The sequence below is a fragment of the Athene cunicularia genome, assembly GCF_003259725.1.
Source record: "Athene cunicularia isolate RWA chromosome Z unlocalized genomic scaffold, athCun1 chrZ_part2, whole genome shotgun sequence".
NCBI classification, from domain to species: Eukaryota; Metazoa; Chordata; class Aves; order Strigiformes; family Strigidae; genus Athene; species Athene cunicularia.
Window position 1 is genome coordinate 1,300,730 of NW_020799143.1, and position 27,071 is coordinate 1,327,800.

Below are 27,071 nucleotides of genomic sequence, written 5' to 3' on the forward strand. Positions count from 1 at the left end.
ACAGCATTTCACTGTATTCCCAGCTTTTATACCTGAGCCAGGACCAGATCAAATTCAGTGTCTCTCCTGAGACTTGTTTCTGTCATTACTGATAGACAGGTTGAGATTTTCTGTTCAGTGATCTGTGTTTTGTTTTGGCTGCTATGTCTGACTGTATACTCCCAGTTCAGAGGTTAGCTGTCTTTACTCATTCTTACCTTCCTAATGAACTGTTCTTACTTGTTCCATTTTAAGCAGATCCTTTTTAGCAGATATGAAAGAGGAGGGACCTTCCTTAAAATAATTAATTGCCATGCTTCCTGACACTTAAGCCTTTTCAGTTTTATTGGAGCACCAGACTTCTTGTTCAGTGTTAATAAAAAAAGAAAAGGAAAGAAAAGGAAAGAAAAGGAAAGAAAAGGAAAGAAAAGGAAAGAAGAGGAAAGAAGAGGAAAGAAAAGGAAAGAAAAGGAAAGAAAAGGAAAGGAAAGGAAAGGAAAGAAAAGAAAAGAAAAGAAAAGAAAAGAAAAGAAAAGAAAAGAAAAGAAAAGAAAAGAAAAGAAAAGAAAAGAAAAGAAAAGAAAAGAAAAGAAAAGAAAAGAGAAGAAAAGAAAAGAGAAGAAAAGAAAAGAGAAGAAAAGAAAAGAGAAGAGAAGAGAAGAAAAGAGAAGAAAAGAGAAGAGAAGAAAAGAGAAGAAAAGAGAAGAAAAGAGAAGAAAAGAAAAGAAAAGAACCCAAATTCGAGGGAATATGACTAGCTAGAAAATCGGGTTACATAGGTCTGTTTCCTAATTAGATACTGATACTTAGAGTCTGCTGCCTCATAGTCATGGTTACTTTTCCTTTTAGCTTTCCTGTAGCTGTTCTGTTGTGCCTCCATTACGAAACTTAGCCTGAGTTTGAGAGTGAATCAAGGGATTGGTCTCTTTGGAAGAAAGAAAATCTACATACTTTTCTTGTTCTTTATAGATACTGAAAGTCTCTGAATTATTATTGAACCAGTCCCTTCAAAGTTGAGAAGATTCTTTAGCTACTTGGCAGATTAGCTTTTATATGAGAGTTACTGCTTTCTTGTTTTGTAAGGACCAACCTTAGTATGTGAGGGGACAGGCTTAATAGAGTCTGAGGTGCTTCTGAGTGACTCTAGGGTGCCTGTGAAGTTTTAACATTTTAAGCTGAGAGATTCCTTTTGGCCTTGCCCAGAAACTCTTGATCAGTAAGTAATGTTCCATTGAGAATAAGATTTTAATACGCAGGAATTACAAACATGTGCCTCCTTTCACACCTTCATGGTGAATATATACTTTTTCTCACATGTAGGTAAAAGTTTATCTTACTCATCGTGCTGTACAACACTGTTAAGAGTTCACAGTAAGTTATGAAATTTTTTTTTCCTTTTGCTGCAGATCCATCAGGGCACAGTTCCTGTCTCATACACAGTGACAACGGTGGCTCCTCATGGGATACCACTTTGCACAGGCCAGCACATCGCAGCCTGCAGCACACAGCAGGTCCCAGGATGCTCAGTGGTTTTCAGTGGGCAGCACCTTCCAGTTTGCAGTGTGCCTCCCCCAGTAAGTGGGTCTCTGTAATTACTCCAGTTTCAATCTGAGACATAGGAATGGTACCTTGGAGCTTCAGTGTCTGTATGGCTTTAACTGTGTTGGAAATAGCCTATTTTTCTTCCCTGTAATAAATTGCAGTGGCATAGTAGTGTAGGCCTTAGAGCTAGTAAGCATATGGTACTTGCCTACCATTTTTATAAACTATGACAATAGTATAGACTCCTGATGGTTTTTAATTCAAACTAAATGCTAGTTTATGAACTGACTTCTTATCATTATATGGAAGAAGGTCTGATATTGCAAAATCATTTTTCTTCTGAGAAGTAATAAGATCCTGAAAGATCACTAAAAGCTGAGAAGGGCTCTTCTGTCTCAAAATGCTCTCATTAAACGAATCAAAATTCTTCATTAATTACATCTCACTGTGCCTTTCTGGGAATAAAATAAAGTGCCTTGGCTGGCTAATTTGCCAGCGTTAAATTTGAAAGAATTTTAACTGTTTTCTCAAGAGATTTTTATGTATCAACTTGAAGATACCACTTACCAGGTCATAGCATTCTGACACTACCGTTCTGTGGAAATTTCATCATTAAGTGTTAACAGGTACCAGAACTGAAGAGTTGTGCGCCAGGAAGTTTCAGCAGTACATCTGAAGGTTGCAGAATCTGCTGGAAAGGTCACAGCTTTTTTCCCCTCCCCCTCTTCTTTTTCTGGTATAAATCTGTAATATCCTACATAAATACATATATATAGTGTCTAGTAATTGTTTATAATGTTGGTATAAACATTGGTCTCTGCCAGCTGTGCATTTGCCAACAGTATGTACCTTAACTTTTCCTTTTGTACGTTCTGTGACCTGAGGGCATGAACAAGCCTATGACACTGAAACAAACCCCTTGATGTGACCACTTGTTTCTTTAGGCTTCTCGGTGAACAGTGAGAGTGATTTGCATTCATCTTGTCCAGGTGCCATTTTTCCCCATAAGAGACAAAGTCTGCAGCATACTGCTGGTCAGTCTGGAATATCTGTGGGCAATATTTCCCCTTATCTTTCATATTGGTGAAGATCTGTTACGTGAGTCAGTGTATATCCCTGACATGGGATGAGGCACAACTTTTTCTTCTATTTAGCGGTGGTGTTAGTGAAGCAAAGCAATCTCAGACTGGATACCCAGAGATTGGAACAATAGTAAATAATAAATTCAGCAAGGCAATAAAGCAGCATGCTCTAAAAAAATAACGGAGAAAAATCTAAAACTATATTGGCACTTAAGGAAATCCAAACAACAGATACTAATTATCCTCCCCTCTGCTTTCAACAGGTATATTCTCTGTGTAATTCATAAAATGTTTTATAATTCAGCAGTGCAGCTGTCGTTTAAATAAGCTCTAGCCAGGTTATTTAGACTGAATGTACAACAGTTAATCAAGTATGCTGAGAGGATGGATGCAGTACAAGTGAATATAAAAAATTAGGATTGTGTTTATGTAACATCAGCAGGCAGACTTTATGCTTTATTCTACTATGTCACAGAATTGAGGAATAATGTAAGTTAGGAGGGTGCTCTAGAGGTCATCTAGTGGTCACCTGCTGAGAGCAGTACTGCTTTTCAAGGATGGGTATTTCACAACCCCTCTAAGCCTCTGCTCTGGTGTTAGTCTATACTTGTGGTGAAGTATCTTTGCTTAGTTTCTCCTTTTAAGGCAGAACAAATCCAGTTCTGCAGCCACTTCTTTTATGTGTGCTCTAAGATCCTGGTCATCATGTTGTCTTTCAGTGGGCTCATTTCAGTATGTCACTGTCTTGTCTTTAGCACTGGGGAAGCCAAAACTGGACATGGAACTTGATATATAATTTCAGAAGTTCCAAATAAGGGGGTGGAATCACTTCACTGGACCCACTAGTTACATTCTTATTTATGCAGCCCAGCATGCAGTGGGGCCTTTTTGACTGCAGGAGTGCACTGTAGTTCTTGTGTAGTTGCATTTGACATTTCCAGCAGAACCCAACCTTTTTTTTTTTTTTTTCTGCCAATGTGCTCACCAACCAGTCAGTCTTAAAATATCCTGCTGCATGGAGTTATTCTGTCCAAGTGCCAGACTTCACATTTGCCTTTGAACTTCACGTGGTTCCTGTCAGCCAATTTCTCCAGCCTATAAAAGTACATCTGAAAGGTAGCCCTGCCCTCCAGCATGTCAGCTTGCTCACCAGCTTCATCTGTGAACTTCCCAGTAACCTTTTGTTATTTTCACAATGTTTGCCTCTCTCACTGCATATGTAAATTAAGCGAATGTCACTTATGAAATACCTTTATAAATTTTAGAACTTCATGGAAGCATATGTTCTAACAGCAGAAGTTTTCTAAGAGCCTGAATGAATAGATAGTCTTCATTTCTTTCCACTTGAAAAATAATGCAGCCCCAGTTGCTCTAACTTAAAAAATGCCATGGGCATAGCACAGATTGTTCCAAACATACACTGTATGGTAATATTATACAGAATCTTGAGATGAAACCTATTTTAATATGTTCCCCAAAGTACCTGTGGTTTTAAAGAACACTGTGTGATGTTCTACCCAAATATGTCTTCAACTATTTCAGAGAACAATTTTCAATTTAATATAATAAAAATGTATTTTAACAATGGAAACACCCGTTGTATTCCTTTTCTAGAAAAATTACGTAGTAGCTGAGGGTGAAGAACAGTCAGTATCAGAGAAAAAAATAATAGATCAGATTAATCTGCTACTGTTCCAGTGCATGTAAAGATTTATATTTGGTTATGTTCACAGTAAATCGATAGTTCCACCTCCACTACTGTAATCTGATTTTAAAGTAGATCTCTTTACTATTTTATGCCGTTATAGTCAGTATGCACAATATATGTTGTGTGACATGACTGAAAATAAAAAAAAAGTGAGACCAGAACTGGGTTCTCTTTCTTTGTAAGATTTGGTAAGTATCTTATTAATTGCTTTTTTAATTCTGAAAAAATGTAACGGAAGTCCCTGAAATTCTGATGACAGACTAAATAAAGGTCAAGCAAAAGAGAATGCAGGTTTTCTTGCTTCTTCATATCTGAACACTTCTGCAAAGCATATTCCTGCTCCTTTGCAGTGCCTTCATCACTTTACTGATCAATCATTAATGCTCAAAGTTGCTTTTGTGTGAGAAATTTCAAAGAGAAGGGAAAAAAGGGCTATTTTCCACAGTAGCTGTCACTTAAGGAGCTTCCGTTAGAGCGTGGGGCTCCCCTCAGAGTGCAAAACTGAGCAGAGCTTTTGAATTATTCTTAGTATATGAAGCAGCAGAGGTTTTAAGGCAGTCTGACAGCTGGGAGTCCCTTGGTTCCATCTAGATCTTAAAGTTGCCCTTTTGAAGGTAATATGTGGGGAAAATAAAATTAGCTAGGATAATGTAATTGCTCATTTCTTAGGAGTCTAATTGTGGAGTAATGAAAACCCTAACTCCCACTGCCCTTATGAGAAGTAAGAAATACTTTGCACCTAGCAGATGTTACACTATGGTACTTACAGAGCCTGTTCTGTATTAATCACTCTTCCTTGTGTATTTGAATGAGTTACTTATGTGTGTTTTGGATGCCTTTCCAAGGAGGCAAGAGAACGAATTTGTTTTACTGATATCTTTCCATAATAAATATAGAATCTCCTATATGGAGTGTTTACACTAGATTCAAAAATGTGTTCTTTTCATTTTATTTCAGATGCTTCAGGCATGCTCAGTCCAGCACCTACCTGTACCGTATGCAGCATTTCCACCTCTCATTTCTAGTGACCCATTCCTTTTGCATCCTCCTCATATCTCTCCACACCACCCTTCTCACTTGCCTCCTCCAGGACAATTCGTTCCTTTCCAAGCACAGCAGTCACGGTCGGTAAGTGATGCTTCTTAACCCCTTCTCCATAGAGTTGGTAGGGCTGGATGGGCAAATAGTGCTGATATCTGATTGAGGAGACAGAAGGATTTGGTTTTAAAGTAACCAGGTTTTTGCCTTTATGCTCCTGTAGCAAGTCTCTAACTACTTAGCATAAAGATGATAAAATAATTCTAAAGTTTGCCATGTTTCTCTTCATCAGCTGTTGTCTGTGCTGTTTCTCCATAGGCCTTTATTTCTGTCAAAAAGGTGCATATTTACTTTACCAACTATACCTTCGGCTATTTCTCTTCCAGGAAACAGAAGAGAATCCAGAGGAAGTTGTGTAGTGTAGTAGTGATCTCAGAGGAAAACTTAGCAGACAGAGAAGAAAGGACAGAATGTTACTTTCATTACATGATTCTTTTGTATTACCTCTCAGTTAAATTTTAAATCACCAGTACTTTTCCTAGAACATAATGACCTTAGGTCATCCAGACATATTCAGGAACCTACAGTCTTCCTTTCTCTCTTTTTTTTTTTTTTTCCCCTCACTTAAGAAAATTATTGATGCTTTCTGCTTAATCAGAATTGGCTTAGTGATAGGAACTATGCAAACATTGGAAAATATGACCCTGGTTTGGATTTGAGTGAAAATCCGGTTTTCAGTTCTGGCCTATAGCTCTTACTGTGGGGTACTCTGTATACTTGTGTCCCTTTGTTTGCCCCTCTGACTGGAATATGCCAGTATTTCACTAATGCAGAAACAGAAAACAGCTTCATTTTTACTTAAAAACACTGCTGAGACTTCTCCATGCCACATCTCAGGTGTGGATAGGGTAGTATTTACTTTGTTGTGATGATGGGAGAACAGCTGGGAAAGTGTGGTTTTCAGTGGTAACCTTTATATGACTTTGCTTTAGAAAATGTATGGATTTAGGTTTTAGCTTGGATTTCTAACTTAAGTTAATGTTGAGGCTTGGCTGTCAACTTTCAGCTCTGCCAAAAAGCTTGTATATTTGTGATTTAAGAATACCTTGTGTTGAAATTTTGCTCTGCATAACAGGGAAACAGAATATTATTTTGGTTCCACCAGGTAGCTTTCTTAGCTGAATTTCTTGAGATTGTGGAATCCGGTGTTAGGAACAGAAAGGTGTATTAATGAAACTGTAAATTACTGGTTATTTCTTGAGCATTTCTTGTCTGACTATACAGTCAGTAGACTGATGTACTACAGTTGACTATATTACAATACTGAGCTGGAATCTCATGCTTCTGAAACCTCTGGACTATGTGTACTTAGTAGGACTGCTTTGCATGACCCTCCTAGGAAAGCATCTGCTTGATTACTGAATATCATTAGCAGCTTAATCCACTGGAGTTGCCATGTTTCCTCTCCACTTTTCAGATTTTCTAGCACAATTTCAGTTCTTGTCTATGGTTGTTTGGTTTTTTTTTTTCCTCGCATAGTTGTACAGTGAGAGCAGCCTGGCAAGGAGGAGAGGAAATATTTGTCCTGAAAAATGCAAGACACAGGAAATTACCGCCACTCCTATATTTGCTAGATTGCATAAATTCCTGGTCTATAAGCATGGCTAGCTGGAAAAGGTGAATTTGCATCAAATGTGTAGTGTTGTCTTTGCTTTTTGGTAGTGTTAATGACATAGGAATTGTTCACAGAGTTTTTTTTTTTTTTTTTTTTTTTTTTTTTTTTTTTTACCCTATAAAATTGACCACAGCAGCTCAGAATATACAGCTGGAATGGCAGTTCTTTATTGGGGAAAAATAGTATCTATATTTCTGCAACAAAGCCTATTTCTTTTTTAGCCACTTCAAAGGATAGAAAATGAAGTAGAACTGCTTGGAGAACATCTGCCCGTAGGAGGTTTTACATACCCTCCCTCAGCCCATCCACCAGCATTGCCTCCCTCAGCTCCTCTTCAATTCTTAACCCACGATCCTTTACACCAGGAGGTGTCATTTGGTGTAGTAAGTATTGTTTTTTGTACTTCATTCTCGTTCATGCTGCATTAACATTCTTGATCTTTATTCTATAGTACATTTTGTTGAGAAGTTGCACTTCTTGCAATTGTATTCCATTATTGGCTATAGCTACATACCATGGTATTTTCTTTAAGCTTGCTTTAATCAAGTTAAGGGTAACTTAATGATACTATCAAATGATTTCTGATAACATCTGCAAAGTGTTGTAGCAGTTACTTAGAAAACATTCCATATTGCCACACATAGTCCAGGACTTCTATTGCAGAAACTTAATTAATAAAGTTTAGAAAAGCTTCTGTCACTTTTGGCTAATTCTTCATTGTATGTTGAGGTTCCACAAGTCAGCAAAGCTAGAATGATTTAAAAATAGTTCTTCTCCAGAGTGTTTGCGATTTGCAAGCAAGCAGTTGTATAGAGTGCTACCATAATTTAGACTGCACTGTGTTATAAAGACAGCCAGGCTTGCTTTAAGCCAACTTTCTGGGGATCTACAGGCAGTTCACCTGCACAAAAAAACTCAAACTTGGTGCAGGATAAAGTCTGTGCTGAATTTTGGGCTTCTGTGGTGCGTCCAGTATCTGTGCTACCTCTAGGATCTTTGTGGTGCACTTCAACCTGCAATTATATTAGTTCTGAGGTGGGTGGTGGTGTTGGATTGTGTGAGTTGATTTTTAAAAAAAAACTCCTGCCAGTGTAATGCTTGAAAAAATAACTAGAAGACAAGTATAGTCTCTGATTTTTATTTTTTTTTAATGTCTGACTTGTGCATCAAGTTGACAGAAGGTTTGAGGAGTGTATTGTTAATTAACATTTTAAATGAGAAAGACATTTTAGGTCATGTGACTACAGAATATACAGATAGCTTCTCTTTAATTAGTCTCCTTGAAATCACACAACCTAGTTGTGTTGCTTGCTGCAGTTTTTATAAAGTTTCAAATAAGTCTTCATAATTTAAAAAGAAAAAAAAAAAACAACATTCAGCTCGCTAAACTAAAGGTGTACAAATTTTCAGTGAAGTTTTCAGTAACTATGAGTCAACCTGGAGGAAAAAAATCACTTGAAAACTTCATAAAGTGCTTGTATTTTATTCAGTATGCTTGTTAGATGAACTGCAGTCTAATCATAAATATTTTGGTTGGAGTGAGGCTTTCTTGATTTCCAAGTTGAGTCTTTAAAGTAAATAAGGAACAAAATACAATTTTTTGCACATTAGATAGCATTTGTTCATGCTTCAGTTCTGGGTTGTGACGAGTAGAATAGAGGTGTATTACAAGTATGGTCTTTTATAAGGCAATCCTAAATCCGTATAAAATTTTATTTATATTAAAATTACTATGTATTTCTGGTTCCCTTTCAGTGAACACAACAGTTTATAAATATATTGCTGGGTTGCAGAATTCACAAAGCAGTAAAATTACTATTTGCTATGTCAAGTTTGAGATACTACTTTCAAGAAAATGGCTCTGGCTCTTTTTCTTTGTGTTTAAGTTTGTGGGTAAATTTTATGTGTGACCATGACTATCTATTAATAATGTTTCCATATAAAGTTAGGTTATTTTAGGTTAGTTAGTCATTGGTGGTGGTGAGCTTTTGCATTTTCTTGAATTTCAAACATGGAAAAAGAAAAACGTGTTACGAAAGACTTTGGGTGTTCTTTGTTTCAAAAAAAAAGTCTCAAGGCCTTCAATTATGAATTTAATAGTGGTACTTTTTTAGTACTTTGAATATTTCTGGGAAAATGCATTTAAGTGGAAAATCTTTACCATGTATGTCCCCATTTTAGTAGGTAATGCAAGGAATTTTGAGCAATTAAGATGAAAACTTAAATCTAAAAGTAAAGAGCTTAGCATGAAAATGATAATAAGTATGGCCAAAAGGCCTGATTTATCCATGAAAAGAATACATTGAAGCTTTAAGCTTTGTCCAGCTGCAAAAATTGGGCTGAGTAAACTCTACAGGTGCAGTTGAAAGTCTTCAACCCTTCTTTAACATAAATGTGAATATACACCACTGCTTAAAAGTGGGGGTGCATTTTAAGAGCTTTTTTTAAAAAAATAATTTTTTTAGAGATTTGAGTTAGGGTTTGTTTTTTTTTTTCAAAGGCTTCTTTACTCAACCACTTGTGTGCAAGCCTGTGTGATAGCACCAGGTCTAAAGCCTGGGCTTTTTTATTTACAAGAGAGTCAGCAGTTCAATTCCTGTTTCCTGAGCTAGCCTGCGTGTAGACTGAGCACACAAGAACTTGCAAAGATTTCTGTTTTGTGTTATTGTTTTTTCATATGCGATGCTATGATGTTATCAATGGTATGGGAATCATTTAAAATTGAGGCTGAGGTTCTTTGGATTTGAGCAGAGGCTGGATTTTTTTTTAATAATGTTTTATTGAAAGTGGATTTTAATATTAAAATTTCATTTTATTTCATGATTAAGAAAAAATGTTGAATCACAGGATGGATGAGGTTGGAAGGGAGGTCATCTGGTCCAACCTCCCTGCTCAAGCAGGGCCACCTAAAGCCTATTGCCCAGGATCATGTCTAGTCAGCTCCTGAATATCACAAAGGAGGGAGACTCCACCGCCTTTCTGAGCAACCTGTGCCAGTGCTCAGTGACCCTCACAGAGTAAAGAAGTGTTTCCTCATGTTCAAATGGAGCCTCCTGTGTTTCAGTTTGTGCCCATTGCCTCTTCTCCTGTCACTGGGCACCACTGAAAAGAGCCTGTCTCTGTCATCTTTGCACACTCCCTTCAGTACTGATACACACTGATAAGATCCCGCTGAGCCTTCTCTTTGTCAGACTGATCATTCCCAGCTCTCTGTCTTTCCTCATATGTGACATGCTCCAGTCCCATCTTAGTGTCTCTTTGTCAGACTTTCTCTAGTATGTCCATGCTTGTGTTGTGCTGGAGGGCCCAGAACCAGACACAAGTTCCAGGTCCACAAGATCCAGTTGCAGCTTATTTTCTTCTTTCTTGCAGCCTTACCCACCTTTTATGCCTCGAAGACTCACAGGGCGCAGCCGATACAGATCACAGCAGCCAATACCTCCACACCCTTACCATCCCAGCCTATTACCTTATGTGCTGTAAGTTCAAAATATGTTTGCTTCCATGTAGGCCATTAAAAAGTCACATGAGTTTCAACAAGAGTCTCGGCACTTTATGGTTGACTCTAACAGAGAATAGGCAGGTTCAGCTGTCCCAGAGAGAAGGAAAGCTTCCGTTTATGTGTAAGTTTTTCAGCTTATTTTGAAAAACATACACCCCTGTGTAAGGAAAAATCTAAGTAAACAGTTTTGTCCAGCGTAGGTTTTTTGAGATACAGTAGCCTCTTGTTTCTGAACTCTTCATAAAATCTTCAAGAGATTTTAAAACTTAGTTCTTGGATATTCTTACAGAGCCATGGTTACACCGTAAGATAAAGCCCTAGGAGTCTTCACTTACAGAATAAATTAATTTGTTGTGGTTCTTAATTATGAAACACAAAGGTGGGAGCTTTCTGTGATGTGTTACTCTGTTGGCTGAACTGCTAATCTGTTAGAGCTGTTCAGTTTCCATTCTGCCTCTGAGTTGTTTCTGGAAAAGATGTGGACAACTAACATTTAGGAATTATCTGTAGTGTGTTAGGGTAGACTCTCTGTGGGGGAGTCTGGGTGTATGAGGTGAGATTTATTACTCTTCTGTGTTCTGTTTTGGAAATAAGTATGAGATGTTTGGAAAGCAAAGATTATTTTCTGGTGGCAAAGGTGACACTGACAAAGAAATAATCCAATGTTGACACCAGATTTGTAGTCTCTCTCTGTGCAATTTCAGACATGGCATGAAAATGGCACCAGAAATCTGATCCGGTGAAGTTGTCCAACTTTGCATCTTAGAATCTGAGTGTGATGTCATAGCTTCTTGACCATCCATTGAGGACATGATGTAGCATAGTAAATCCTGTTGACTTCAGTAGGATTTTAGTATACTTCAGTGCTGTAAATTTGTGATTTCTATGTATTAAATTTTTAACCTGTAGTACTATCTTGAGGGGTGAAAACACTTGCTGAAAACGAGAAAAACGTGTCTCTTGCCTCTCTATCTGAAGAGACTCATCACAGTATGTGAGAGAGTTTGTGCTTGCCTTCAGTATGGAAGTTGATCCAGTAGCATATCCTATTTACCTTCATTGTGTGTTTTAGGCTTACAAAAGTTTCAAGGCTTTTGTATTGGAGACCTAAGTGAACTTAGGGTTCCTTTTCTTTGTTGGTACTTTATCCACTTAACGAAATAAAACATTTAGAAAACAGAACATCAACTCACTGTCAGTTTTGACTCTCCATAATCTGTGATAATCAAGAGATTAGTTTCTGTAATAATGCTGAGCCTGGTTAGAAGTATCAGTTGAGACATGCATGCAATTAAAAAGGCAGCACTCCCAGTATCAAAAAGTGTCAGAATTAGCTTTTTCCTTTGACTCTTGCACTTCAACTGTCTATTCTTAACTTCAGATTTAACATTTTTACCAGTTCTGAGAACTTGTTGATTTGAGAGGGATCAATAAGGTAACTTTACCTCTGCCAGATATTCCTGTGCTTTCCTTCAGCAAGATGCTGAACCTTATCATTGTTTGCTCTCATGGTAGATCAATGCTCCCAGTGCCACCTGCAGTTGGACCAGCTTTCAGCTTTGAGTTGGATGTGGAAGATGGAGAGGTAGAAAACTATGAGGTTGGTGTGTGAACTACAGCTGCCTTTAAAGAACAGATGTTAGCTCAAGAAATACATAAAATTGTATTATATTTTGCTTTTAATCCTGCTTTTGCCTTCCAAGTAAATGTAATGACTGTGAAAACAGTATCCAGAAACCGTTCTTTCGGATTTTTTTTCAATACTGGGTATTACAAGTGCTTAGTTTTATTTTTTGCCTATTGTTCTTTACAAGAATCCACCCTTCCAGGCTAGTAATCGCTAAATTGTTCAGCTTTTGTGTTCTACATACTATTCTTCTCCTTTTGAATTTTGATTGATTTTAAATATCAAACCAAAGTGAAGCACTTTCAAAAGAAGAGAGTAAGTTACTCGTGTGCGTAACTTTGCAGAACAGTGCTAGTGCACAACAGTGCTAGTGCAGAACAGTGTTAACGTCATAGAATTAATTCATCTCAATTTAATGTTTATGAAACTGCCTCACTGATTTTTCTTCTTGGCCCTCAGGAGGGTACAGTAATTCACATCTGTAAATGTAGAACCCTCTTTAATATTCTAGGTAATTATGGGGCAGTCCCAGCTGTTGTGTCTTTGCTGGTTCTGAGACTGTTGGATTCCATTTGATTTTTCTTCACACAATCATCAACCCTAACTTTTGCACCTCTTTGCCTGTGCTCGCCTTAAGAGCTCATTTTCAGTTGCACATTTTCAGTTTAACAATGAGCACTTCTGTAATAACTTCTGTGGTAGTTCAGAAGCATCATCTTATTTCTGAAAATTTGGGCCCCAGGTTTGACAGTAATAGAAATGTCTTTATGATCAGTACCATTTGCAGCTTTTACCAAGTCTTTAAACTTCTCTATGCCTTGATTCTCCATCACATTTACAGTGATATTTTTTCTAGGTCCATTGTGAATGAGTTCAAGTTAGGTACAGGACAGAGTGCAAATTATTTATGCAAGAGGCTTTTAGTTGTAGTACTTGGCTTATAGAAAATGAGCATAAAATTTAGCAAAAAAAATGCTTAAAATTTGATGGTATGTATTTGTTTTCCAGATTCAGGATCAAATCTCCATATTTCACTTCAGCTAACCCAAGAGTGTGAAGTGAAAGTCAGAACCTGTCCCATTAAATTCTTGGTTTCTCTCACATGTCCAGGCTTACATAATCTTAAGAAGCAAATTTGTTGGTGATTTTTTTTTTCAATTACCAGTACTATTAATGATGTAAGGGTATATTCAGAAGTAGAATACTTACAAGCTGTGCATACGGCCACAGGACTAATTGGAAGTTGGGACCTGGAGGTTTTGAAATCCCAGAGAGAACATCTTACATAACTAGAAAGATGATTGAATTCTAAAAGAATTTCCATGGGGTTTGTCTTGTCGGGAAGAGCTAAGCTTCTAAACATTTCTTGATAGAAGGGTATTTTGTGTTGGTGACTGAGCTAGTGAGTTGTAATAGCAGACCAACCTCTAGTGGAATCAGAGCTTGTTTGAGCAGTGAATTTTTAAATGTCCAATTTCCATGTTTTGCAGGCACTGCTGAATTTGGCAGAACGTCTGGGAGAAGCCAAACCACGAGGATTGACAAAGACAGACATTGAACAGCTTCCATCCTACAGGTTCAATCCAAACAACCACCAATCAGAACAGACATTGTAAGTACATTGGTCTCTTTCAAGGGTCCATAGTTTAAGTGATATATTTTCATTTCTTTAAGTTACAGCCTCAGCTAGTCTAGAAGGGCTTTAAAAGCAGTCATGCCAATAAACAGTTTAATTTTTTTTTTTCTTAGATTATTTTCCAGATTGTCCTGGTTCAGCTAGGATAGGGTTAAGTTTCTCCCAGGCAGGGGGAAGGGCTCTCCAACTGGGTTATTCATACAATGCTGACCGTCAGGTCCGGTGTGGTTGCGTCAGGTCCGGTGTGGTTGCGTGGGAAGCTTTCCTTTGTGACTTTTGTCGCGGGAAGCATGCGCAGTGGGTTGGCTGTGTTCACTGCGGTATTTCTCTATATCTTTTATCTTGTTTACTGTTATTACTGTTTGTTGTTGTTATTATTGCTATTGTTGTTGTTCAGATTGTTTATTACACTGTTGTATTAAATTTCTTCTTACTTTAACCCCAGGGTTTATGCCCTATTCCATCTGAGGGTGGGGGAGGGAAAATGCCAACGTGGTCTCCAGTCCGAGCAGGGCTTAAACAAGCACAGCCTCCTTTGGTGTACCAACGTGGAGCACAAGAGGGTTGAAATAAGGTTCAAAAAAGGGACAGACCCTGACCAGAGTGTGTTGGAGCAATCTGTTGAGTGCAGTTTTCTCTGTACTTGAACTGTTTGATAAGAAAATGTTTGCAATGCTGGCCCACTTGCTTGCATGGTGGGGCTGGATTAACCCTTATATCCAGCCCTATGGTCCCAGTGCTGGTATTTGTTGTCAATCAAAAAGGTATAAAGGGTCTCTTTTTCTCTACTGGCTACTGAATGCTTATATCACTGTTTGTATAACTGTGTGTAGCGGCGGGCCGGTATCTGTTTATTGCCTGGGCTTTTGTTAGGGGTCTCACCCCCTCTATGGGTGAGCCAGGGGAAGAGATCCTCTCGTTTTTTGAGAGTTTCAATTACCCTTGGAGCCTGCGAGCCAGTGTATTTGCGGCACAATGGTTGCTGGGTGTCTGCCAGAACTTGTTTAAGGCCATGCGGCACTTCTCTAACAATAGCAGTACATTGAAACCTGCCCCAAGTTCAGATAATAGTGAGTAGCAAGCTGTGTTGGAAAAGATGGGCAGATGCCTTGGTTAGTGGTCACCTCCAGTGCTTTGGAATTTTACTCCCGAACAAATGCAGAGCCCTGATAAACTGATGGAGTGCTTAGAAAGGGTGTGTTGTTAATCTGACAAAACCCAGGAGACACAAATCAGTGCAGTGTGCTGGGGACTTGCCCTTGCCTACAGTGTCCTTTTTTAACATTACTCACTGTGCTCAAGCGGGAGAAAGGGCTTCAGGATCTGAGAGTGAGCTTACTGGTACAGTATCTGGGCTGGGGGAATAGGTAGAGTCAGTATCATTCGCCTCCACCAGCACAGAAGCTGAGCCAGAGAGACAGCCAGTGCCAGTATCAGTCGCACCGATACAGAAAACCAAATATACCAGAAAGTCAGCTTGCAAAGTGGGGGATGGGGATGAGCCAGGCCCAGCATGGGAACAGGAGGCAGGGCCAGTGGTGATTGTCCAATCTCTATCCCCAACTGATTTGCGGGATATGTGGAGAGATTTTGGCCACCTGGGAGGTGAGCAGATTTATACCTCGCTGCTCCGATGCCTGGACAATGGAGCCAGTGCTTTTGAAATGGAGGGGAGAGAGGCCAAGCAGCTGGGATTTGGCATTGATAGGGAAATAGGGAAACACTCATACCCTCAGCCTTTGGAAGCAAATCCTGCTCAGTGAAAGGGAGAGGTACCCCTACAACGATGATATCCTAGGTCAGCTAAGCAAATGGACCACCATTGAGAAAGGCATTCAGAATCTCAGGGAACTTGCTGTGTTTGAGATGATCTATGGTGATCTGAATGATGAGCAGTCACCCATGGACACAGATTAGATCCCTTGCACACACCTGATGTTGGCAAAAGTTCCTGAAGAACGTACCAGAAGCACACTCGAAAGCATTGGCAATAGTGTCCTGGTGGACAGACACCCACACTCTAAGAGCAGATGAAGTGGTTGGCAACCTCCGGTAATATGAGGGAAATCTCCCCTCATCTCAACATTCCTGAGTCTCAGCTGTGGAGAAAGTGTCTCAGAGGGTCCAGAAAATGGGAGAGGACATGTCCTACTTTCTACCTGCACAGGCTGATGTCTCATGCATTAGAAGTAAATGTTTCCTCACCCAAGAGAAAGGCAGTAGAAGGGACACACCACGGGGGCACCCTGTGGTTCTTTATGTGCAACCATGGAGAAAACATGAGGAGGTGGGATGGACAGCCCACTGCTGCCCTAGCTGCATGAGTAGAGCAGCTGAAAGGGAAGACCATCACAAAACGGGAGTCCTCCAAGAGAAGCACAGCTCCAGTGTCCAGTCAGAAATCCCCCAGGCAGAATAGAATTACCAACATTATGTCTGACCCTCTTGAGGGGACCAGTAAATCATTCTTTCAAGAAGTGAGTGATGATGAGGAGGATTAGAGGGGCCCTGCCCCCGGCCAGGTGGAGGAAAGGGATAATCGGATTTACTGGACAGTGTGGATCCGATGGCCTGGCATGTCAGACCCACAAGAATATAAGGCATTGGTGGACACTGGCGCACAGTGCACCCTGATGCCATCGAGCTACAGAGGGGTTGAATCCATCTGCATCTCTGGAGTGACAGGGGGATCCCAACAGCTGACCCTATTGGAAGCTGAAGTGAGCCTGACTGGGAAGGACTGGCATAAGCACCCCATTGTGACTGGCCCAGATGCCCCGTGCATCCTGGGCATAGACTGTCTCAGGAGAGGGCTCTTCAAAGACCCAAAAGGGTACCAGTGGGCTTTTGGTGTAGCTGCCCTGCAGGAGGTTGAACCTTACCCTGCCTTTCAGAGGATCCCTCAGTAGTGGGGTGGCTTAAGGTTGAGGAGCAGCGAGTACCGATTGCTACCAGGACAGTGCATCGGCGGCAGTACCGCACCCACCGAGATTCCCTAGTCCCCATCCATCAGCTGATCCGTCAACTAGAAAGCCAGAAGGTGATCAGCAAAACTCACTCACCCTTCAACAGCCTATATGGCCCATGAGAAAGCCTAATGGTGAATGAAGGCTAACTGTGGACTACTGTGGCCTCAGTGAAGTTACACCAGCAATGAGTGCTGCAGTGCCGGATATGCTCGAACTCCAGTATGAACTGGAGTCGAAGGCAGCCAAGTGGTACGCCACAATTGACATGGCTAACACGTTTTTCTCCATTCCAATAGCGCCAGAGTGCAGGCCACAGTTTGCGTTCACTTGGAGAGGCATCGAGTACACCTGGTATCGATTGCCCCAGGGGTAGAACCACAGCTCCACCATTTGCCATGGACTGGTCCATACTGCACTGGAGAAAGGTGGGGCTCCAGAACACCTGCAGTACATTAGTGACATCATTGTATGGGGGAACACAGCCGAGGAAGTCTTTGAGAAAAGAAAAGAACAGAATTGAAATCCTCCTGAAGGCCAGTTTTGCCATTAAGCAAAAGAAAGTTAAGGGGCCTGCACTGGAAATTCAATTCCTAGAAATAAAACTACAAGATGAGCATTGCCAGATCCCAGTGGAGGTAATAATATAACAGCGATGGCCCCACTAACCTCTAAAAGGGAGACTCAGTCTTTCCTGGATGCTGTTGGGTTCTGGAGGATGCAGATTCCAAACTACAGCCTGATTGTGAACCCTCTCTACCACGTAACCCGCAAGAAGAACGATTTTGAATGGGGCCCTGAGCAACAACAATCCTTTGAACAAATTAAATGGGAGATTGCCCAGGCAGTAGCCCTCGGTCCAGTCCAGGAAAGGCAGGAGTTTAAGAACATGCTCTACACTGCAGCCGGGGAGAGTGGCCCTACCTGGTGCCTCTGGCAGAGAGCACCTGGGAAAACCCGAGGCCAACCTCTAGGCTTTTGGAGCCAGAGATACAAAGGCTCTGAAACTAATTAGACACCAACTGAGAAGGAGATACTGGCAGCGTACAAAGGAATTTGGGCTGCCTCAGAATTGGGCGGCACTGAAACACAGCTCCTCCTGGCACCCCGACTGCCAGTGCTGGGCTGGATGTTCAAAGGAAAGGCTTCCTCCCCACATCATACAGCAGATGCCACGTGGAATAAATGGGTTGCATTGATAACACAACGCGCTCAAATAGGGAACCCCAGCCGCCCAGGTATAATAGAGGTGATTATGAATGGGCCAGAGAGCAAAGATTCCGGGATATCACCAGAACAGGAGGTGACACGTGCTGAGGAGGCCCCACCATATAAGCTGCCAGATGAGGAGAAGCTATATACCCTGTTAACTGATGGGTCTTGTCGCATTGTGGGAAGACATTGACAATAGAAATCTGCCGTATGGAATCTCACACGACGGGTCACTGAAGCTGCTGAGGGACAGGGTGAATCGAGCCAGTTTGCAGAGGTGAAAGCCGTCCAGCTTGCTTTGGATACTGCTGAGCGGGAAAAGTGGACAAGGCTCTACCCCTACACCTACTCATGGGCAGTGGCGAATACCCTGTGAAAACTGTTGCAGCAATCGAAGCAGAATAACTTGTAACGTAAAGATAAAATGGTGTGGGCTGCGGAACTATGGCATGACATTGCAGCCCGTGTGGAAAACCTCGTTGTGAAGGTGCGCCACGTGGATGCCCATCTACCCAAGTGTCGGGCCACTGATGAACATCGACACAACCAGTAGGCAGACCAAGCTGCTAAGATTAGAGTGGCTCAGGTGGACTTGGACTGGCAGCACAAAGGTGAACTGTTCATAGGTCGGTGGGCCCATGAAACCTCGGGCCACCAAGGTAGAGATGCAACATACAGGTGGTCTCGAGATTGAGGGGTGGACCTCACCATTGACAATTGACACCATCGCAGAGATCGTCCACGGATGTGAGACATGTGCTGCAATCAAACATGCCAAGGGGGTGAAGCCCCAGCGAAATGGAGAGCAATGGCTGAAATATAGATATGGAGAGGCCTGGCAGATCGACTACATCACACTGCCACAGGCCCTCCACAGGAAGCACCACGTGCTCACAATGGTGGAAGTAACCACAGGATGGCTGGCAACTTACTCAGAGCCCCACGCCACCGCCCAAAACACTATCCTGGGCCTTGAGACCCAAGTCCTGTGGTGACACGGTACCCCAGAGAGAGTTGAGTCAGACAGTGGGACCCACTTCTGAAACAACGTCATAAATGCCTGGGCAGAGGAACACGGCATCGAGTGGGTCTACCATATCCTCTACCACACACCAGCCTCTGGGAAGATTGAGCGCTACAATGGACTGTTAAAAACCACGCTGAAAGCACTGGGAGGTGGGACCTTCAAAGACTGGGACATGCATCTAGCAAAGGCCACCTGCCTAGTCAACACAAGAGGATCTGCCAGTCGAGCTGGCCCTGCTCAGTCAAAACCTCCACGTGCTGTAAATGGGGATAAAGTCCCTGGAGTATGCATGAGGAATATATTGTGAAAAATGGTCTGGGTTAGTCCTGCGCCAGGCAAAGTTAAAGGCAAACCCATCCACGGGATTGCTTTTGCCCAAGGACCTCGGTGTACCTGGTGGGTGATACAGGACAATGGAGAGGTCTGATGTGTACCACAGTGGGACTTGATTCTGGGTGAGAACATGCCATGAATTATGCTGTGCCTTTATAAACTGTTTTTTTGTTATTGTTAACTGCTAAATGGCAGCTGGACATGACGCAGACGGTATAGAATAAAGGGGTGGATTATGTCCTGTTTCAGCTAGGATAGGGTTAAGTTTCTCCCAAGCAGGTGGAAGGGATCTCCAACTGGGTTATTCATACCATGCTGATGTCAGGTCCAACATGGGAAGCTTTCTTTTGTGGCTTTTGTCACAGGAAGCACGCGTGGTGGGCTGGCTGTGTTCACTGCGGTATTTCTCTGTATATCTTTTGTCTTGTTTACTGTTACTACTATTTATTGTTATTATTGCTATTGTTGTTGTTCAGATTGTTTATTACACTATTGTATTAAATTTCTCCTTGTTTTAACCCTGGGGTTTGTGTCCTACTTGGTCTGAGGGTGGAGGAGGGACAACGGCAACATGGTCTCCGGTCCTAGCAAGGCCTAAACTATCTCACATACCAAGTGCTATTTATCCTTACTTTAAAACCTCTGTCTAGCTTCACGTCATTTAGCTATGTTTCAATTAATTTTTTCAGTATTTAAAAAATTAAAATGGAAGGAAGGTGTTCTAGGTTTTGTTCAGTGTACATTGAGATTGTCAATGTGGAATTTAGCCTGTGTTAAAATAGCTTCAAGTGTTGAAATTTCAGGTGCTCCTCCTGGTAGAGCTTGGTCAATGGTTTAAGAGTGAACCTTCTTATTTTTAAAATCCATTGACTTACTGTTTTTGAAAGATCTGTACAATCAAGTGGAAATGGCAATATAGATAGGTAGTTGAAGTGACTTAATACCAAATGCTGTCTGATGTTTAATCTTCAACATAAGGATTTTTCTCTGATATTCCAGTTTCAGTGACACTTAGTGTGACTTACTGGTATCAGTAGGGAGTGAACTTTATAGACACTATCTCCACCATTTTGAAGTTTGTTTAAACATCTGTTCTACTGATGGGGTCTATTAATTCCTGTAAGCCAGAGCACTTTGTGATATGAAAGCACAGGGGGAAAAAAAAACAAAACAAACCAACACACACAAAAGGAATTTTAAGTTTATGTTGTCACACTACACATCTTCAACCAGATAACTGAGGCTACTCAAGGAGTAAAAGAGCTACCATGTTGCAGTCATCACAGAATCATCTAGGTTGGAAAAGACCTTGAAGCTTCATCACCTAGTCCAACACTTAACCAGACATTGACAGTTCTCAACTACACCGTATCCCTGAGCGCTATACTTGTAACATTTTGTATGAAATATGTATTTACTGTTCTTACACAGCAGATACATTTGAACTTTGTTGTCTCTTTCAGGTGTGTGGTGTGCATGTGTGATTTTGAGTCAAGGCAGCTACTTAGAGTCTTACCCTGTAACCACGAGTTCCATGCCAAGTGTGTCGATAAATGGCTGAAGGTAATCAGAAAAAAAAGAAAAAAGAGAAAAGAATACCCATCTTACAGGGAATTCATTATGTAGTTTGGGGGGAGAGGGTGGTTACAATTTGCTGTTCCACTTCATTTCATCTTGTTTCATGTTTCTAATACTTAGGCTAAAAATGCCAACAGAGTGGAAGCACTGCCTACTCATGATATTTTTCTGGCAATTGAAGAATGTTTCTTTACAGTTTTTGGCCCAAGGGAAAATGAATATGAAGATAATTATTTTCATTGAAAGATTTTACTGTGTTTTACATTTGCACAAAAGAACGATTGTGAATTCAAGTGATATTGAATGAAATTAAAGAAGATTTGAAAACGAAAAGGAAAAATAATATATGAAATATGAATTAAAGTTTCTGTGATGATGGGAGCTTTAATTATTTTATATATCCTGCATAACAAGAATACCCTTCTCTCCCACTTTGTTATTAACATTAGGTTCTGGGGCAAATAAAATGTGTTCTGTGTCTACATACATGTGTATGCATATATACATATATAGAAATATAATATATATGAATAGAAATTATAGTTTTACAAAAATATGATATACCCTTCCAACATAATGTGATCAGAAAAAAAAAAAGAATCTAGAATCAGGGCAGCCCAGTAAGAGGACAGAAAATAGTAGTAGTACAGAAGGTGTTGAAGAACAGAAGATACAAATAAGTAGATCACAATACAGAGACATATCTACAAGCTGCATTAGCCAGATATACTGCCAACAAGGTATTGATCCTCATCTTGCCTCACCTTTTTTGGTATTTTGTTCTATTCAGCTTTAGTTTAATCTGTGTGTAGTCTGTTGTGCAGAACATTTGAAACTGCAGTGATCCTATATTAATATAGGATGCAGTCCCTAGAGAATTACAGATCGTGTCTGTTGTATCAGAAGAAGAAATTAAAAGCCCTTGCCTTTATGGCTTCTTAAAAGCAATAAAATGCATACCTTAGGCATACATGAAAATATTCAGTGCAGAGAATTCAAAAATCAAGTTAATATTGACAGCATTCTTTTGGCTAACAAAATATCAAGTTAATGAGAAGGATTTTAAAAACTGGGATGTGAAATTGCTTTTGGGCTACAGTACCCATGGTAGTCTAAGGCTTCTACAAAATCTAAGGCCACTGTAAGTGTTTGCACAGCAATCCTCATAACTTTCAGTAGAACCTTCAAGTATGTCCTTCAGTACATACTTAAGAATTCGGAGTCAGACAGGCATGTTGAATTAAGTTTTTTTGGGACTCAGTGTGGCAGTTCTACAGTTAGATTTAATACTTTCAAGTGGTAATGAACTGGCAGTCGAATTCAGAACAGCAAAGTGAAAAAAGCTGATTTAGTTTCATCTTTATCATTGTAGATGTACTGTAGTAGTGGTGAAACAGCTTTTTACTGATGTTCATGACCCAACTAAGAAACTATGTATTTTCTAACAAGTCTTCAACTGTGGTGTTTTCTAAAAGTTGTCTCATAATAGAAAAAATCTATGAGCATGAAAGTGTCAGCTGGGTGGGGGAATGAGGTGAAAGATATGCAGTGTAAACCTAAATGGGATGCATTTATACCCACCTAAAACTGCTTGTATTGACATTGTCATTCCGGAGCTGATGCAACATAAGCTAGACACGGTTAAATCATCATATTGTAGGATTGCTAAGGCAATATTTTTACACCATGTGGGTTTAGTTACACTGGTATGAAAATGGTGTATGAAAATAAAGATAATTTTGCTTTGCAAATTATAACAAATTACTGGTAACACCAGCCTAGTTTAGTTACAGCATCTGTCTAAACTTGGTTACAGGTACACAGCAAACACCTGCAAGTAAGGATAACTAGAAGATATTTTGTGCTATAGTTTTGCTTCTGTCTATTCTTTTATGTATCTGACAACTTATTTTATATGTTGAAAGTATAATTATGTCCACATCCACTGGTCACATCATCCAACCAACATCATGTTGATAAATTCTGCAAGGGAAGGTAAAAATTGTAGCTTTCAGTACTTGTAACTTTTTTTCACAAGATAAAAAAAGAAATAAATTACCAGTTTGTCCCCATGTTTTACTGATTGTTTTACTGATTTAATCTTCTCTCTTTGAAAAAAGTATTTGCTCTCTAGGAATATTTCTAGAACTATTTCTAAAAGTATAGAGTGAAGACGATTCTTTTAAGTTTCACTATGTGTTAGTGAAAGATTTAAATGAGATAGTCTGATTTTATTTTTTTTAATCCTTATTCCACTGTCTGTTGTTGATGATGGAGAAAAAAAAAAATTACCTAAGAAAGTTTTGTGGCTTGTCTTCATGAGAGGTTTGATCTGCCTTGCTAGTATAATACTATGTATAGACCACCTTTTTAGGTAGTGTGAGCAAGTGAGAGGAGAGGAAATGTTCTTTTACAGTGTATTAGTTTGTCCACTTTAATTTATATTTCCCTGGTTAAACAGGGTTAAAGACGTGAGAGAGAAAATGTAGTACAGTAAACAGAATTAACAAGAGGGAGGTTAACCTTTTGCTTCTTACAGTATCGTCAACTGTCATATTTCGATTATTTCTTAATAACCCAAATCCTTTAGTGAACTACGAATCTGTTCTTTTATAAAGAGAATCTGTTCTTTTATAAAGTAAAAAACATCATTCCAAAGGACAGCCTGAAAACATGACCTCTCTTCACCCTGAAGGTTTAGAAACAGATAACAAGGACAACTTGCCTTTATATTTAATATTCTGATAGGAAATGCAGTATTATAGATGAGAAAAGACAGACTGTGAAACTATAGTTTTAACTTGATTCTGATGGACTAACACCAAAGCAGTGCAGTGCTTTTTAGATAATTCTGATAGCCCTACAGATCCATTATTCTAAATGCAGTTCACTTTAGCTATAAATTTCTATTAAAAATAAAAAATCTTGTTAGTTCATTGTGCAGCTCTCAGCTCTCTTTCATTACAGTACAAAAGGTAGGTTCTCCTGATAGAGTGGCTGGTTAGAAGATCAATATTATGTCCATCATACTCCTTTTTTCACACCAAAGAGTCATGTTAAATGCTCTTTTAATGAATTGGGGGAATTAATTTTGTGAAAGGCACATGAATGCAACTAAATTTAAAACAGATGTTCATGCGGGATCTTGAAAAGTTGCTTAAAAAGAAATTTGCAGTATCCATGAGCATTTTATCGTGGCACAGTGGATTTATTTCTGCAGTTCCTATCAAGAAATTACTCCCTCTGAATGCTGATACATGCTACAGATAGTATTCATTATTTATCTAAGCAAATACTTTTTTATTCATTAAGCCATTGAATTTTGAAGACCATGCCTTTTTATTTTAAAAATTATATTAGCAGAATTATATCGAGAATAATGCAAATACAGAGTAGTGACCAAGTAATTCCATTGTTCTCAAGTAATTTCAAAACTGGTAAAGCAAGTAATATATTTTGAACTGAATCACCAGTCTGTGCTTTATAAAAACTATAAAGCAATAATAATTACAATACAAACTATAAAATAGTAATAAAAGTAGTAGTTGACAGAAAAAAATACACCCTCACTTTAACTTGCATTACTAAGTAATGTTTTCAATAATAAAATGTTGATTTCATTGGCATTTGGATTTGTAATCTGTGGCAATGATTTCTGAACTCTGGGCTGCAGAGCCACATTTCTTTATGTTTTCACTTGTATTTTCATTGAGAAATTTGGCTACCTTAGTAAAACCTGGAATTGGCAGTAGTTGGTCCTGCAACTTTGCAATTACAAAATACAGAATTTGGGGCAGGGAAAAGTTCTCTTCACTCAAGCTCTGCAAAGGAAATATTTTATCATAGATGTAACATGTAGCATCATTTGCTAAAATGAAATTAGCCTTTATTTGAAAAGGGAAATGAGAAGACAGAAAGACTTTCTCAGTAGCTTAAGGAATGTTACTTGTCATCTCTCTTTTAAAGGAAGCTATAAGAGTCACAGGACACTTTCAGTGAGTGCTTTATTGAAGGGCTAAATTTAGACCTGGCTGTGTGTGTTACTTGAAAACCTGTTTCATCAGGTCATTCATCTCCCCCCACCCCCTCACCCTTTTACTACAACCCCTTCCCTTTTCCCCAAGTCCACTTTCAGCTTTGACCACATCTATATGATGGGGTTCTGCCAAAACTGGCTGCTCAAAGCTTGGATGATCGCACTCTTTGCTGGGTAAAAAAATGGCTGGATGTCTGGGCCCAAAGAGTGGTGGTGAATGGAGTTAAATCCAGTTAGCAGACAGTCACGAGTGATGGCCCCCAGGGTTCGGTTTTGGGGCCACTCCTATTTAACATCTTTATTGATGATCTAGACAAGGGGATCGAGTGCACCTTCAGTCAGTTTGCATATGACACCAAGTTGGGTGGGAGTGTTGGTCTGCTCAAGGGTAGGGAGGCTCTGCAGAGAGACCTGGACAGGCTGGAGCCATGGGCTGAGGCCAACTGTAGGAGTTTCAATAAGGACAAATGATGTGGGCTGCCCTTGGGCCACAAAAACCCTCAGCAGCGCTACAGGCTTGGGGAGTAGTGGCTGGAGAGCTGCCAGTCAGAGAGGGACCTGGGGGTGCTGATTGACAGCTGGCTGAACAGGAGCCAGCAGTGTGCCCAGGGGGCCAAGAAGGCCAATGGCATCCTGGCTTGTGTCAGCAATAGCGTGGCCAGCAGGGACAGGGGAGGGATCTCACCCCTCTACTCGGCACTAGTGAGGTCGCACCTCGATTCCTGTGTTCAGTGTTGGGTCCCTCACTACAAAAAGGACATTGAATGACTCAAGCGTGTCCAGAGAAGGGCAGCAGAACTGGTGCAGGGTCTGGAGCACAGGTCGTACAGGGAGCAGCCGAGGGAACTGGGGTTGTTTAGTCTGGAGGAGGCTGAGGGGAGACCTCATGGCCCTCTACAGCTACCTGAAAGGAGGTTGCAGAGAGCTGGGGATGAGTCTCTTTAACCAAGTAACAAGCAATAGGACAAGAGGGAATGGCCTCAAGTTGTGCCAGGGAAGGTTTAGATTGGATATTAGGAAACATTTATTTCCAGAACGGATTGTTGGGTGTTGGAATGGGCTGTCCAGGGAGGTGGTGGAGTCTCCATCCCTGGAGGTGTTTAAGAGTCAGGTTGACGTAGCGCTGAGGGATATGGTGTAGTTGGGAACGGTCAGTGTTCGTTAACAGTTGTACTGAATGATCTTCAATGTCCTTTGCAACCTAGTTGATTCTGCAGTTCTGTGAGAATAAAATTGAACAGAATATAAAGAGATGTGATCCCTGATCAGTAGAGCTTGTGACAACCTGATACTCTTATATAGGACGTTTATTTGCAGGCCAAGGTAGCTAGTCTGGTTCTGGTGGGTTTCTCTGAAGGACACAGTACAGCCTCTTGGTTGCATCCATCTGATTGCAGTATACTGTAACTGCAATATACTGAAGCTGCATTAATAAAACCTTCAGCACTTAGATAAAGCCTAGTTTGCAGGTTTGCTTTAAAGATAAAAGGCACATTTTTTATAAACATAATTTTCAATTGGCAAACTTACAACACCACTCCAACATAACAAAACAAACTAAAAAAAAAAAAGGCATTAAGCTCACTTTGTCTTCTCTTTTTTTGAGTACTCTTGAATTGCTTTTCAGTACTCACAGATGTCAGTGTCAATATACACATTACCTTCACAGTGTATTTGTCAGTACAGTAAACCCTCTTTTGTTTCTGGTTTTACAGGCAAATCGTACCTGCCCAATTTGTAGAGCCGATGCTTCAGAAGTGCATCGTGATTCAGAATGAACATCTAAGAGCACAAATCTGGTTTGGGTATTCCTGGTCACATATATATAAGAACTATCTATTGAATTTACCCATGTGGGTTTGAGCCTACCCTTTACATAAAAGGGTCAATGGACCTTACTTTGCACTGTGTGACGTAATCAGTTATAAAGCTTATAACTAGTCTTTACAGTTATGGGATTGTTATACTAACAGTGTGATTGGAACTCCAAAGATTTTTTTTTTTTTAGCTTAATTTTTGTGTGCACTAACATTCCCTGGTTTTTGTGTGATCATTCTGAGTGCTGCAAGATTACTGTGGACATGATCTTTTAGCATGTGCTTTTATATAAGAGAAAAAGGCGGGGGGGGG

The 27,071-nt window shown here is 40.1% G+C and overlaps 1 protein-coding gene across 6 annotated transcripts in view; it reads left to right on the plus strand.

Moving 5' to 3' along the window:
• The window catches only part of RNF38 (ring finger protein 38), a 121,072-nt gene extending 94,011 nt beyond the window's left edge, over positions 1-27,061 (plus strand). For 5 of the 6 annotated variants that reach the window (XM_026866104.1, XM_026866108.1, XM_026866109.1 and 2 more), the window contains 8 exons: positions 1,386-1,553; positions 5,269-5,439; positions 7,246-7,407; positions 10,397-10,503; positions 12,042-12,126; positions 13,644-13,765; positions 20,791-20,890; positions 26,657-27,061. In XM_026866104.1, coding sequence (XP_026721905.1) covers positions 1,386-1,553; positions 5,269-5,439; positions 7,246-7,407; positions 10,397-10,503; positions 12,042-12,126; positions 13,644-13,765; positions 20,791-20,890; positions 26,657-26,719 — 978 coding nt within the window. In that variant the 3' untranslated portion in view covers positions 26,720-27,061. The remainder of the gene's footprint in view (positions 1-1,385; positions 1,554-5,268; positions 5,440-7,245; positions 7,408-10,396; positions 10,504-12,041; positions 12,127-13,643; positions 13,766-20,790; positions 20,891-26,656) is intronic. The other variant, XM_026866105.1, reaches the window with a different exon arrangement.
• The last annotated feature ends 10 nt before the right edge of the window (positions 27,062-27,071 follow it).